Below are 13,651 nucleotides of genomic sequence, written 5' to 3'. Positions count from 1 at the left end.
TGCATCATATATTTACACCTATTATTATTTCATGTTATAGCTAGTTTCAAGAGACTAGATTATGAGTGAAAATTGTGTTTCTAAAGGACCTTTTGTTCTTGCTAAATGCCAATGTGTTTGCATTATTAAGTTAGTTATGAATAAAAAATCAATTTAAGTTAGAGATTAACAATTATTTCACTAGTAATATACTTCTTCTTAATTGTATTTCACTATTAATATACTTCTTCTTAATTGTATTTCAGCTCAACAATTACTTTGATAAAATACATATTTTGTTATGTGCAAATGGCTTTAGATGCTATGAGGTCCATAAATGACCATGTAGCATATATAGTGGTACCTCGGGTTAAGAACTTAATTCGTTCTGGAGGTCTGTTCTTAACCTGAAACTGTTCTTAACCTGAAGCACCACTTTAGCTAATGGGGCCTCCCGCTGCCACTGCACTACCACTGCGCGATTTCTGTTCTCATCCTGAAGCAAAGTTCTTAACCCGAGGTAATATTTCTGGGTTAGCGGTGTCTGTAACCTGAAACGTATATAACCTGAAGCGTATGTAACCAGAGGTACCACTGTATTCAACACAAAAAACAGCAGCAATTTGTTGTGGACAAAGGACAGCTGGACATAGAAAGGGCCCCATTACCTTCAGTAGCTGAGGGCCTCATCCAATCTGATACGGAAGGGGGGGGCATGTCTTCTTCACCTTCTTCTTCGCTACAATATATCAATTTATTTCCAATTGTCAATGTCAAAAGGAACTAAAATCTATAAAATTCATAGAAAATCAACGTGCCAATCTGCTCAATTTCTCTAGGACTCCATCACACCTCCCCTGTCCTCCATAATCCCTCAAGCAAGGTGTCAAGACCCTAATCCTGTCAAATCACTCTGCCAAGCCTTTCCTCCAGGAAATGCCAGTACATGGACCATTGTCTTCTCATCAGGATGTGCTTATCTGCGCATATCTCCAGCTCTTCATATTCCCCCCTCCTGTGTAATCCTGTGTAACCCAACCTCTTCTTAATGTATTCATGATGTAATCTGTGTAACCCAACCTCTCTTTAATGTATTCATGATGTAACTGGGATGTATTTTGCACTGTATTCTGGGACATGGAGGGAAGTTTCAAAAGTTTATGTCACCCCTTTCTCGCTGTTCAATCTCGCCTTGAACCTGTTGCGCAATAAACTTGGATCTTCTGCACCTTGCTCCTGTCTCCGGCTGAGCTCATTTTTCCTCCGCAGGGACCCGCGGACTTAGTCCGACGAGCGGGGTGGCTGAGCAGCCTCGCACCCAGATTTTTACCGTAACAAATCTAAATCCGGCCCTGCTTTCAATGTAACTAAATCCTGCTCTGTGGCTTCTTGCGTGGTCCTGGCTTTATCCTTGCAAGGACTACGTGGCCAGCACAGGAGCATAGCTGTCAACTTTCAGATTTGAAAATAAGGGATCAGCAGCCTCACCTGTCCCGGGGACAGTCTATGGGATATCTAAGAATCCGGGATAGCAGCGGGAAGCAGCGGAAAACGGCGCTGGAATAAGGGAATTTCCCACAAAAATAGGGAAGGTTGACAGCTATGAGCTGAGTCCCCTCCCAGCCCCACAATATTCTGTTCCAGTTGCAAGGATGTTTCAAGTCACAGCCTGCGGTGTAGAGTCGCCGGATCCTGCAGCTGGAAGGGACCCCACAGGCCATCTAGTCCCACCCGCTGCAAGGCAGGAATCTCAGCTCAGGGCATCCACGAGAAACATGAGCTATAGCATGAGAATAACAAGGTGGGTTTGGAAACAACAGCAAGTACCAACGGTAGAAGAATGGCGACAGAAGGTAATGGAATATGCAGAAATAACTAGATTAACGGAGGAAATTCGACAACAGGGTGATGAAACATTTCAAAAAGAATGGGGGAAATGTATGTCATACATAGGAAGGATAAGGCGGAATAGGGAAACCAGGAGAACTGAAATAAACCTCATAATGTGAAATACAAATAAAATTTCTGGATAAAGAAAATAACAAAAAGTAAAATGTACAGTGTGATCAATGTAACCAATGGTAATTGTAATTGAATACAGGCAGACAATAAGAACTGTATATACAGGAGGATTTATTTGACAATAGACACACGATGGACAAATATGAAAGAAGAACAATAATATACAAAAGGGATGAAGACAATGCAAAAAAGTTAGATGTGATATAAAAGACCAGAAGAGGGAAGGAGGGAAGTCGGCTCTGAGGAGCAGGTGTAAATGTGAAATGTAATACAATATGTGTATGTGGAGTGTGCAAATGAAAACCAATAAAGAATATTATGGGGGGGGGGAGAATAACAAGGTGGGGGGGGTTAGACACTGACCACTGAAGAGACACTTGGAATACTAATACTTTTCGCAGGCGCCGCCGCAGAATACCCGCTTCCTTGGGCGGCGCCTTTGGAACTCCCTGCCAGTGGAGACCCAGCTGGCTAAGCCTTCGCTAAGCGGAAGCTCCAGCTCATCCCGGAAGCTGGACGCTGCGTGTCACTCTACCCTTTTCTGAGTCAGGGGTGGTCGGGGAAGCGAAGGCGGGGCTTATTTCCTGGCCCCGCCTTGTTAACGCGGCGCGCGTGACAATGAAGTCGGGAGCAGGTGAGCGTGGAAGAGCCCCTAAAACGGGGAGAGGAAGAGTCCATCTGGGCAGCCAATGGGGGGGCGGGAGAGTCCATCTGGACAGCCAATGGGGGGAGGGGAGGGAGAGTCCATTCGTCCAACCAAAGGGGGCGGGAAAGTCCATCTGGGCAGCCAAAGGGGGAGGGTGGTAGAGTCCATTTGTCCAACGAAAGAGGAGCGGGAGAGTCCATTTGTACAGCCAAAGGGGGAGTGGCAGATTCTTATCTCTAGAGCCAAAGGAGGTTTGGGAAAGTCCATCTAGCCAGCCAAAGGAGGGCGGGAGAGTCCATCTGAACACCCAAAGGGGTAGCTGCAGAGTCTTATCTGTAGATCCAAAGGACGTTTGGAAGAGCCCACGTGAACAGCCAAAGGGGGGGCGGGAGAATCCATCTGGATAGCCAAAGGGGGATCAGCAGAGTATTCTCTCTAGAGCCAAAGGAGGTTTGGGAGAGTCTACCTGGACAGCCAAAGGGGGGGGGGCGGCAGAGTCCATCTGGGCAGCTAAGGGGGGGGCGTGAGAGAAACAGGGAGCAGTGCACCGGCAAGGAGGATGTGGGTGAATGGGGACTGTGTCCATCGCCAGGTGCTTGGAGCTGTATTTTTATGCTTTCACTTAGGGACTCCACCCACCTGCTGGAGGTGAGCCGAAAGCAGCAACCGCAATGCTAACTGTAAGATTCCCCTTCGCGGATTCCCAAGTCCAGGCACCCTGCAAGACAGCTTGCACTACAGTTTCTATCAGTTGCTGGTGCTGATGGGAGTTGTAGTCCGAAAAGTGAACCATGGAACGAAATTCCCTCCAACGTTTCTCCAATGAAAAGAGGGATGTCCTATTCCGTAATCAATACTTTTATTACTTATACCTCGTCCTTCCGACTGAGCTGCCCCAGCCACTATGGGCGGCTTCCAACATATATAGGTAAAGGTAAAGGGACCCCTGACCATTAGGTCCAGTCGTGACCGACTCTGGAGTTGTGGCGCTCATCTCGCTTTATTGGCCGAGGGAGCAGGCGTACAGCTTCCGGGTCATGTGGCCAGCATGACTAAGCCGCTTCTGGCGAACCAGAGCAGTGCACGGAAACGCCGTGCAACGGGAGCTCACCCTGTCATGGGGATTCGAACCGCCGACCTTCTGATCGATAAGTCCTAGGCTCTGTGGTTTAAACCACAGCGCCACCCACATCCCTCCAACATATATAAAAACATAGTAAAACATTGAACATTTTAAAAACTGGCTGCTTCCAGATGACTGAATAGCTCCATACCCTCCAGTATTTCCCTGAGGAAAATAGGGGTGTCCTACAGTTTTGCAGGGGACGCGGGTGGCGCTGTGGGTTAAACCACAGAGCCTAGGACTTGCCGATCAGAAGGTTGGCGGTTCGAATCCCCGCGACGGGGTGAGCTCCCGTTGCTCGGTCCCTGCTCCTGCCAACCTAGCAGTTCGAAAGCACGTCAAAGTGCAAGTAGATAAATAGGTACCGCTCTGGCAGGAAGGTAAACGGCGTTTCCGTGCGCTGCTCTGGTTCGCTAGAAGTGACTTAGTCATGCTGGCCACGACCCAGAAGCTGTATGCCAGCTCCCTCTGCCAATAAAGCGAGATGAGCGCCGCAACCCCAGAGTCAGCCACGACTGGACCTAATGGTTAGGGGTCCCTTTACCTTAATACAGCTTTGCAGGACATTCCAGGATCAGAAAGCGGGACGGCTTCTGTAAATCCGGGACTGCCCCTGGAAAACCAATCCAAACCAAGTGTAGTTGTTCCAATAAGGGGGTCACATGTACCCAGTAGGTGGCCCCAGTTCACACCATGTTTGCGTATAGCATTCCTGCTACTCAGCCTTTTCACAAGCATTTTGCAAAATGTGTTGCTATTGCATCCTGCAATCTGAATATTAATGTACAATTGTATTAGTAGTGAGCCTTTTATGTTCACGTGTTCATTTATATTCATTTCGGTAGCTCATCCCATAACTACGTTGTAGCCAATTAAGGCGGAAACTAGCAAGATGGCATCAAATCCTCCCGCGCAAGGTAAATGTTACATCTGGTAATCTTCGCCTCTATGTGCATGGTTACGTTATAATAAAATTTTACAATAAAAACAACACGGCACCAGCCCTTTCAGTACAAACTCTAATACAGTGGTACCTTGGGTTTCAAACGCCTTGGCTCCCAAACAAATCGTCTCCTGAATGATCAAAACCCGGAATTGAGTGTTCCGGTTTTCGAACGATTTCGGGAAGTCCAACGTCCAGCACAACTTCCGATTGGCTGCAGGACACTCCTGTAGTCAATTCGAAGCCACACCTTGGTTTTTGAACGGTTCCAGGAGTCAAACAGATTCCCGGAACACATTCTGTTTGAGAACCAAAGTACCACTGTACTCTTTATCATTCACTTTGGAGAGCTTGAAGTAGTGCATAGACTTTTCCATTCTTCTCACTCCTGCCAGGGTTTCAGAATAAAAACAGGGTTGCGATTTTGGCAGAGCTAGATAAGGAGAAGAGGAAGCTGTTGATGCAAAACCAGTCTTCCACAAATCACCCTGGAGCCAGGTACAGTAAGTTTGAGACCTGCCTTTTTGTTTCGGTTGTGTTCTCTGATTAAAGAGGAAAGCCAAGGGATGCTTTCTCTTGCGTGCCAAGGCTCCATGCCCTGTAGTTCCCCATTGATTAATAAACACACCAACATGAGTGTTCGGGATTATAGGCTAAAACAGGCCACAACTTTATTGCTTACAGATGTGAGCTGTTTGGCTTGGGCGTTGGGTGAAAGCAGGCTATATCTTGACACCCGCCCACCTGCAGGGAGTCTAAAGGGACCCCTGACCATTAGGTCCAGTCGTGGCCGACTCTGGGGTTGCGGCGCTCATCTCGCTTTATTGGCCAAGGGAGCCAGCGTACAGCTTCTGGGTCATGTGGCCAGCATGTCCAAGCTGCTTCTGGCGAACCAGAGCAGCACACAGAAACGCCGTTTACCTTCCCGCCGGAGCTATTTACCTATTTATCTACTTGCACTTTGACGTGCTTTCGAACTGCTAGGTTGGCAGGAGCAGGGACCGAGCAACGGGAGCTCACCCCGTCGCAGGGATTCGAACCGCCGACCTTCTGATTGGCAAGTCCTAGGCTCTGTGGTTTAACCCACAGCGCCACCCGCGTCCCTTGCAGGGAGTCTAACTAAGGGTAAACCACCAGAAGGGGGAGCCCTATGACTTACATCAAATAAGGGCAGTTTGAGGGGTCCCTGTTGGATTAGTGGCACGGCCCTAGCCCATGGGTAAGCAAATTAAGGCCCGGGGGCTGGATCCAGCCCAATCGTCTTCTAAATCCGGCCTCCAGACAGTCTGGGAATCAGCATGTTTTTACATGAGCAGAACGTGTCCTTTTATTTAAAATGCTTCTTTGGCTTATTTGTGGGGCTTGCCTGGTGTTAGGAATTCGTTCATTATTATTTTTCAAAATATAGTCCGGCCCCCCGCAAGGTCTGAGGGACAGTGGACCGGCCCCCTGCTGAAAAAGTTTACTGACCCCTGCCCTAGCCCATTCCCACACTTTGGACAGAATCCACACCTCCAGATCCTTTTAGCAGGATACCCTTATCCAGGAATATCCTCCATTAAACAAAGGTCCTTGCAGGTCCGAGCAGTTCTGGCGTGGAGGTAAGAGAGAGAAATCCCTGGCCACGCCGCAATTTCAGTTACCCCGTGGCCGTGCCCCCCCATCAGCATAGACTGGCCAGTTGGGGGTGATACAGCCAGGGCTGGTGTGGAGAGGGCGACAATCTCCCGCCCCCTAGCCGGGTTGCTACAAGGGCCTGGATACCCGTCTGCAACGCCGCCCACCAAGAAGGTGAATAGACCTATCAGCAACACGTACTTCTGATGGAAACAGTTCATAACCATCAGAGTTATTCTGCTCTGGTCAGACCTCACCTGGAGTACTGTGTCCAGTTCTGGGCACCACAGTTCAAGAAGGACACTGACAAACTGGAACGTGTCCAGAGGAGGGCAACCAAAATGGTCAAAGGCCTGGAAACAATGCCTTATGAGGAACGGCTAAGGGAGCTGGGCATGTTTAGCCTGGAGAAGAGAAGGTTAAGGGGTGATATGATAGCCACGTTCAAATATATAAAAGGATGTCACATAGAGGAGGGAGAAAGGTTGTTTTCTGCTGCTCCAGAGAAGCGGACACGGAGCAATGGTTCCAAACTGCAAGAAAGAAGATTCCACCTAAACATTAGGAAGAACTTCCTGACAGTAAGAGCTGTTCGACAGTGGAATTTGCTGCCAAGGAGTGTGGTGGAGTCTCCCTCCTTGGAGGTCTTTAAGCAGAGGCTTGACAACCATATGTCAGGAGTGCTCTGATGGTGTTTCCTGCTTGGCAGGGGGTTGGACTCGATGGCCCTTGTGGTCTCTTCCAACTCTATGATTCTATGATTCTAGAGTTGTGTGCCAATTGTTCCAAGCAGCCAGCTACAAGAGAGTTTCCATCTTTGCTCATTCCCTCTGGAGAGGGGAAATTTCAGTTCACCTTTTTAAAAAAAAATTTTTTTAACTTTTTAATGTTTTGTATTTCCACCCACTTCTCCACCAAAATTCCGCTTCCCCCGTGTTGAACCTTATCATTGTTTCATATTAAGATTTGAGATTTCTATGAATCTGCTGAAATGTAAAGCTGCCCCTGAATTGAAAAAAAACAAAATCCTCTTCCATGTGTTTAGCGTAGAACTTGATTTATTGCTCATGGTGGAGGAGTAGTAGTAGTAGTATTTCCACGTACTGTAACTTGTTGGCTACGAAGAGACGTTGTCTCAACGCAATCTCAATGGGAAACTCTTTTCCTGCATACAGAGTTCTGCAGCCACTCTACCAAACATATGAACTCCCCATCATGAAGACTATGGACCCCTGGTTAGTAGCACTGTTTTATTCAGGTATCACTTCGGCAAGTTATTGGGGGGCGCCAGTGAGTGAGCAAGATGTGCTGGGGTCCCTTTTTCTTCTACTGCATGCCTTCCGGTTGACTTCCTTTTGACTTACACTTGGGTTTCCTCCCTATTTGATTTCACCTGCCATTGCTGGAGTGAATGTTTCTGAGCAGAAATGCCCTTCTGGCACCAGCGTTCAAAATTAGCCAGGCGCATTTTGCACCTGACTGTTGGCGACTTGCAGCCCAGTGAAAATGCCCGGGTGCCAGGATGACTCCTGGCATCACCGCCATCTGGAAGTGCCTGCCTGAGGATCCTTGGATCTGGACCATTTTCACACACTAATACCCCATCCTGTAGATTTCTATCCATTATATTTTATCTGCACAATCAGAATGAATTTCTGGAACCATAATAATAATAATAATAATAATAATAATTTATTATTTGTACCCTGCCCATCTGGCTGGGTTTCCCCAGCCACTCTGGGCGGCTTCCACAGAGACCAAAAATACACTAAAATGTCACACATTAAAAACTTCCCTGAACAGGGCTGCCTTAAGATGTCTTCTGAATGTCAGGTAGTTGTTTATCGCTTTGACATCTGATGGGAAGGCGTTCCACAGGGCGGGCGCCACTACCGAGAAGGCCCTCTGCCTGGTTCCCTGCAGCTTTGCTTCTCGCAATGAGGGAACTGCCAGAAGGCCCTCAGCGCTGGACCTCAGTGTCCGGGCAGAATGATGGGGGTGGAGATGCTCCTTCAGGTATACTGGACCGAGGCCGTTTAGGGCTTTAAAGGTCAACACCAACACTTTGAATTGTGCTCGGAAACGTACTGAGAGCCAGTGTAGGTCTTTCAAGACCGGTGTTATGTGGTCTCGGCGGCCACTCCCAGTTACCAGTCTAGCTGCCGCATTTTCAGTGCAGCCTGAGCAGAACATTATACCCTAGAGTTACATACCACTCTGGATACGTAACTTTCAGGTTGCGAACGCGGCAACCCCGGAAGTGTATACTTCCGGGTTTCACCACACGCGCAGAAGCGCTCTGCGTGCCGCGCACGTGCACAGAAGTTTCACCTCCAATTACGGACTTTTCAGGTTAAGTACGGACCTCCAGAACGAATTTAATTCGTATCCGGAGGGTCCACTGTAGTGAATTGTTGTAGCTTGTCTTCACTTCTCCCACTGTTGTGAATGGCCTGTGTCACCATTAAGAAAAAGAGGCAGGAATAGGCCAATATATATTATGTGGACTGTCCCTTGATCAAGTGACTTTTCTTCTTTAAGTTCTCAAAACTCTTAACCGAGCTCAAGATTTTCATCTGAACTGGCCAGATCTTTAACTGAGACTCAATCACAGTCAGTCCATCATTTGGAAAATAAGACGTTAGAGCTGTCTTGCCCCAAAATGGCAACTAGACATTCTCTTGGGTGACTGTAACCTTGGTTGAAGGAGTCTTTTGGTGCCTAGCTTATATATCTGAGTTTCTAACTCTGTCTGGCACATGAAAATTACTCACTTTGCATGTCAGATTTGCCCAAAATTCCAAGTCTTGTATTTAAAGTAACGACATGGAACTTCTTGACTCCGAAACACCCACCCTGGCCATGGCAAGCCTCTACCTTGATGCTGTGCTGATGGCTGCCTTCCCTGCCTTTGTGTGACATGTCAATTTCTTATCATTGCTCACAGCATCTCTCTCGCCAGATCTTCCCTTAACAAGGACTTTCGTGATCATGCTGAACTACAGCACATCGCTGCACAGCAGAAGGCTGCTCTACAGGTGAGTTGTCCTGACCAAAGCATATCCAAACGGGCCGTTTTGCAAGTTTCCCTGGGCCTTTCTGTTTTGGTGCCTCGGAGACTATAGCTCCTAAGAACCCCCCACGCATCTCAGACATTGGGGATGAAAGCTAACGTGCATCACAGAAGCTTAAGAATTGCATAGTGATGACAAAGTTTAAAATTCTGAGAGTGTCTTCCGATTTGGGAAGCGGCTTTGGTCATGTCGCGTTCTGTATTATCTCAACTTTTAGCCCCGTTTTAAACACTGCGGGCAAAACCTTGGGAAGAATGAGCTAGATGTGAGGATGGACGTTGTAGTTTGGCAATATGGAGGGCCAGGGGTTCCCCACACCTGGGTCAAAGCAACTGAACTACTAGCAGGACTGAAATGTGGCAAAGAACAGATATTCCTTCCAAATCTGATGTTCTTAAGCACTCACTCATGCTTGCATGACGGTGGAGAGACTTGGCTTCCATTGAAAATGTGTCATTTTGAAACACTTATGTTCCTTTAACAGCATGCTCATGCACATTCCTCAGGATACTTCATAACCCAAGACTCTGCCTTTGGGAACCTTATTCTTCCTGTGTTGCCACGGCTTGATTTAGAGTGAGAAACCATCCTTGGGACGAAGAGCATCTGTGTTTCTCCAGTCCTGCAGCTGCTCCCTTGCCAAACTTTGCTTCTGGTTTGTGAAAGCAAAAGGACTCAAAAATGAATGTTGTTGTTGGGTTTTGTTCACTGTAATGGCTTTCCATTTTGGATTGAGGTGTTTTGTTTTCAATGAATGTTAAACTTCTTAAAACAAGTTCTAAGGTGTCCTGTTCTTTCCTTTCCATGTGGCCAAATTCCCCACAATGGCGCCAGGGGAGGAAGAGCTGGCTACTTGGTCTTCCCTGACCACGAACAACACTACCCTGCCCTAGACAGAGGGAAGGGGGCAGAGGTGGCTACTGCTACTTGCAATTTCTCTAGGTAGCACTGGGGGGCCATTCCTCCTTGCATAGTACCCAGAGAGAGAGAACAAATGAGAGGAACCGAGAGCAGCTACAGTTTTCTCTTGCTCGCTCTGCCTTGCGTGTCAAGACCCCGCAGCCACCCCTTCGTTGGGAAATAACTCACACAAGGACACAGGTATTAGGTTTATGTTATCGGGCAAATTTGGCCACAACTTTATTGAATTACAGAATGTGAGCGGTATTGGCTTAGGCATTGATTGAACCCGACTGTATCTGACTCCTGCCCGCTGCGCAGGAAGTCCGGTAAGGGTAAACCGGTCCGGTAGGGGGAGCCCTGTCGATGCTCCCCCTGGTGTTCCCGTCGGGGTCGTGTCTGTTGGAAAAACGTCCGGGAAGGCCGCCATCTTCCCAATACACTGGGGCGTCTCTCCGGTGGTCACCCTCTGGCTGTAAATCTTCCTCAGTCCAGAGAGACCGGTGATAAACGACCTCTCCCTCCTGAGAGGAGCACGGTCGTCTTCTGGCATCTCATTGCAGAAGAAAGAGACAATCAGTAGCTATAAACTACTTTATTTACAGTCCATATAAACAGAGAACCCACCAGCATGTCTGCTGTCTCTCAGCAGCAGTACAGAACAACATCTCACAAAGAAGTGAAAGTAACTTCTATCACAGTACCCAACGGTACTGAGACTTCCTCAGACACTCACATGATATAAACAACCATAGTGCTACTTGCTGAGCAGCTGGTGAGATAAAAATCCTAACAGTGTCGTGGCCCTAGCCCCCGACCCGGGCTTCGGACAAGATCAACACCCCCGGATTCCTCTAACGGAATACCCTTAAGCTTGGAGGGGCAGGTGATGGCCACACCTCCCCTCCTCCACACAAGGTCAAACAATGCCTAACCGCAACCCTAACAAAGTTGTGCAATTGCTACGAGGTAGGCGAAAACCAAGTGGCCAGTGCCAATTTGCCAAATGGAAAAATTCCTACCAGGTCCCTTGGACAACCAAGGCGACCAACCAAAGTCCATAGCAAGGCCAGTGCCTAATCTGCAAATAGGGAGGGAGGGTGGGTGATTGAGGAAGCGAGCCAAAGAGGAAGTCCTCCGGCTTGCTCCTCGGTTGAAACTGTCCCGGTCATGGCCCCCCAGCGGATTGATTGGCCGGGCTCTGACGTGTATGTGATAAAGGGGAACCACACTGGGGTGAAGGCACCCTTCTTTGCTCTCCCCCGCATAACTAGCTGCTAAATGACCACCGGCACAACACACACATTGCATTCCGGTGTAGCAGCCCCGGGCTCACGGTGTCATTTTGCAACACCAGCACCATGTCAGCACATTCAATGGGCTACATCCTACTCTGAATGCAGGTTTGGTGGCTTTGGTGGGGTAAGGTGTCTGGTGCAACTTATTCCTGGCCAGTTGATGCCATGGCATTTCGACGGAGGTCGGTCGACTATGTCAAAGAGCCCCTGTGTAAAGTATGCATAAAAACACTATTGAGAAAGTGTTACAGACAGGGCCGGATTTTGGTTTGATGAGGCCCTCAGCTACCGAAGGTAATGAGACCCTTTATATGTCCAGCTGTCCTTTGTCCACAACAAATTCTCACTGTTTTTTGTGTTGAATATATGCTATATGGTAAATTATGGACCTCATAGGTATCTCAAGCTATTTGCACATGCAGAATGTGGGTACCCTATATGTAGAAATAAGCAAACCAGTGATATTTTAGGGAGCAGGTGGGGCCCATGACTTACATCATAGGAGCCTACAAAACACCATTGCTGTATGTAGGGTTTGTTTTATTTGTTTTTTATCTTATATTTTGGAAATGTACATCCACAGGTCTTTATCCTTTAAATTTTTTGGATGCCCCCAAGAGAGTGGGGCCCTAAGATAGAGCTTGTTTAGCTTATACATACATCCAGCACTGGTTAAGGACAACATTTGAACTGCGTTAGGAACTGTTATCTGTAAATAATTTTCTATTATATCTACCAAAGAATAAAATCAAATCAGGATTAAGAAAAAGAGTTTGGATTTGATATCCCGCTTTATCACTACCCGAAGGAGTCTCAAAGCGGCTAACATTCTCCTTTCCCTTCCTCCCCTACAACAAACACTCTGTGAGGTGAGTGGGGCTGAGAGACTTCAGAGAAGACTAGTGGGGTGCCACAGGGTTCTGTCTTGGGCCCGGTCTTATTCAACATCTTTATCAATGACTTGGATGATGGACTCAAGGGCATCCTGATCAAATTTACAGATGACACCAAACTGGGAGGGGTGGCTAACACCCCAGAGGACAGGATCACACTTCAAAACGACCTTGACAGATTAGAGAACTGGGCCAAAACAAACAAGATGAATTTTAACAGGGAGAAATGTAAAGTATTGCACTTGGGCAAAAAAAATGAGAGGCACAAATACAAGATGGGTGACACCTGGCTTGAGAGCAGTACATGTGAAAAGGATCTAGGAGTCTTGGTTGACCACAAACTTGACATGAGCCAACAGTGTGACGCGGCAGCTAAAAAAGCCAATGCAATTCCGGGCTGCATCAATAGGAGTATAGCATCTAGATCAAGGGAAGTAATAGTGCCACTGTATTCTGCTCTGGTCAGACATCACCTGGAGTACTGTGTCCAGTTCTGGGCACCACAGTTCAAGAAGGACACTGACAAACTGGAACGTGTCCAGAGGAGGGCAACCAAAATGGTCAAAGGCCTGGAAACGATGCCTTATGAGGAACGGCTAAGGGAGCTGGGCATGTTTAGCCTGGAGAAGAGGAGGTTAAGGGGTGATTTGATAGCCATGTTCAAATATATAAAAGGATGTCACATAGAGGAGGGAGAAAGGTTGTTTTCTGCTGCTCCAGAGAAGCGGACACGGAGCAATGGATCCAAACTACAAGAAAGAAGATTCCACCTAAACATTAGGAAGAACTTCCTGACAGTAAGAGCTGTTCGACAGTGGAATTTGCTGCCAAGGAGTGTGGTGGAGTCTCCTTCTTTGGAGGTCTTTAAGCAGAGGCTTGACAACCATATGTCAGGAGTGCTCTGATGCAGTGGCGTAGCGTGGGTTGTCAGCACCCGGGGCAAGGCAAGTAATTTGCGCCCCCTAACACGTGGATTTGCGCCCCCTAACCCATGGATTTGCGCCCCCTAACCCATGGATTTGCCCTAAACCCCAGATGTTGCGCCCGGTGCAGCCGGCCCCCCCTGCACCCCCCACGCTACGCCACTGCTCTGATGGTGTTCCCTGCTTGGCAGGGGGTTGGACTCGATGGCCCTTGTGGTCTCTTCCAACTCTGT

At 47.9% G+C, this 13,651-nt stretch overlaps 1 protein-coding gene and 1 long non-coding RNA gene across 4 annotated transcripts in view; one reads left to right on the top strand and one right to left on the bottom strand.

Moving 5' to 3' along the window:
• LOC310753144 overlaps positions 1-13,651 on the bottom strand; it is a 356,996-nt gene that overhangs the window by 254,232 nt on the left and 89,113 nt on the right. The window lies entirely within an intron of this gene.
• Positions 2,515-10,179, top strand: LOC310752985 (SOSS complex subunit C-like). Of its 3 annotated transcripts, none has more exons than XM_083594186.1 (7): positions 2,533-2,635; positions 3,274-3,327; positions 4,616-4,687; positions 5,109-5,211; positions 7,506-7,565; positions 9,278-9,368; positions 9,889-10,179. In XM_083594186.1, exons 3-7 carry the CDS (start codon positions 4,663-4,665, stop codon positions 9,982-9,984), a joined length of 375 nt encoding a protein of 124 aa, XP_083450312.1. In that variant the 5' UTR covers positions 2,533-2,635; positions 3,274-3,327; positions 4,616-4,662; the 3' UTR covers positions 9,985-10,179. The 3 variants fall into 3 exon arrangements, with proteins under 3 accessions (XP_083450314.1, XP_083450312.1, XP_083450313.1); XM_083594187.1 differs by having other exon boundaries at positions 2,545-2,635; positions 3,274-3,295; XM_083594188.1 differs by lacking the exon at positions 7,506-7,565 and having other exon boundaries at positions 2,515-2,635.

The sequence above is a fragment of the Podarcis filfolensis genome (genome assembly GCF_964270895.1).
Source record: "Podarcis filfolensis genome assembly, chromosome: 17".
In the NCBI taxonomy this organism is placed as follows: Eukaryota; Metazoa; Chordata; class Lepidosauria; order Squamata; family Lacertidae; genus Podarcis; species Podarcis filfolensis.
This window is presented reverse-complemented; position numbering and strand designations above follow the sequence as displayed.

Coding starts and splice junctions, on each gene's coding strand:
- LOC310752985 (XM_083594186.1), top strand. CDS start 4,663: ATGGCATCAAATCCTCCCGCGCAAG. Junction 7,566..9,277: donor ATGAAGACTATGGACCCCTG/GTTAGTAGCACT, acceptor CATTGCTCACAG/CATCTCTCTCGCCAGATCTT. Junction 9,369..9,888: donor AGCAGAAGGCTGCTCTACAG/GTGAGTTGTCCT, acceptor TTCCTTTAACAG/CATGCTCATGCACATTCCTC.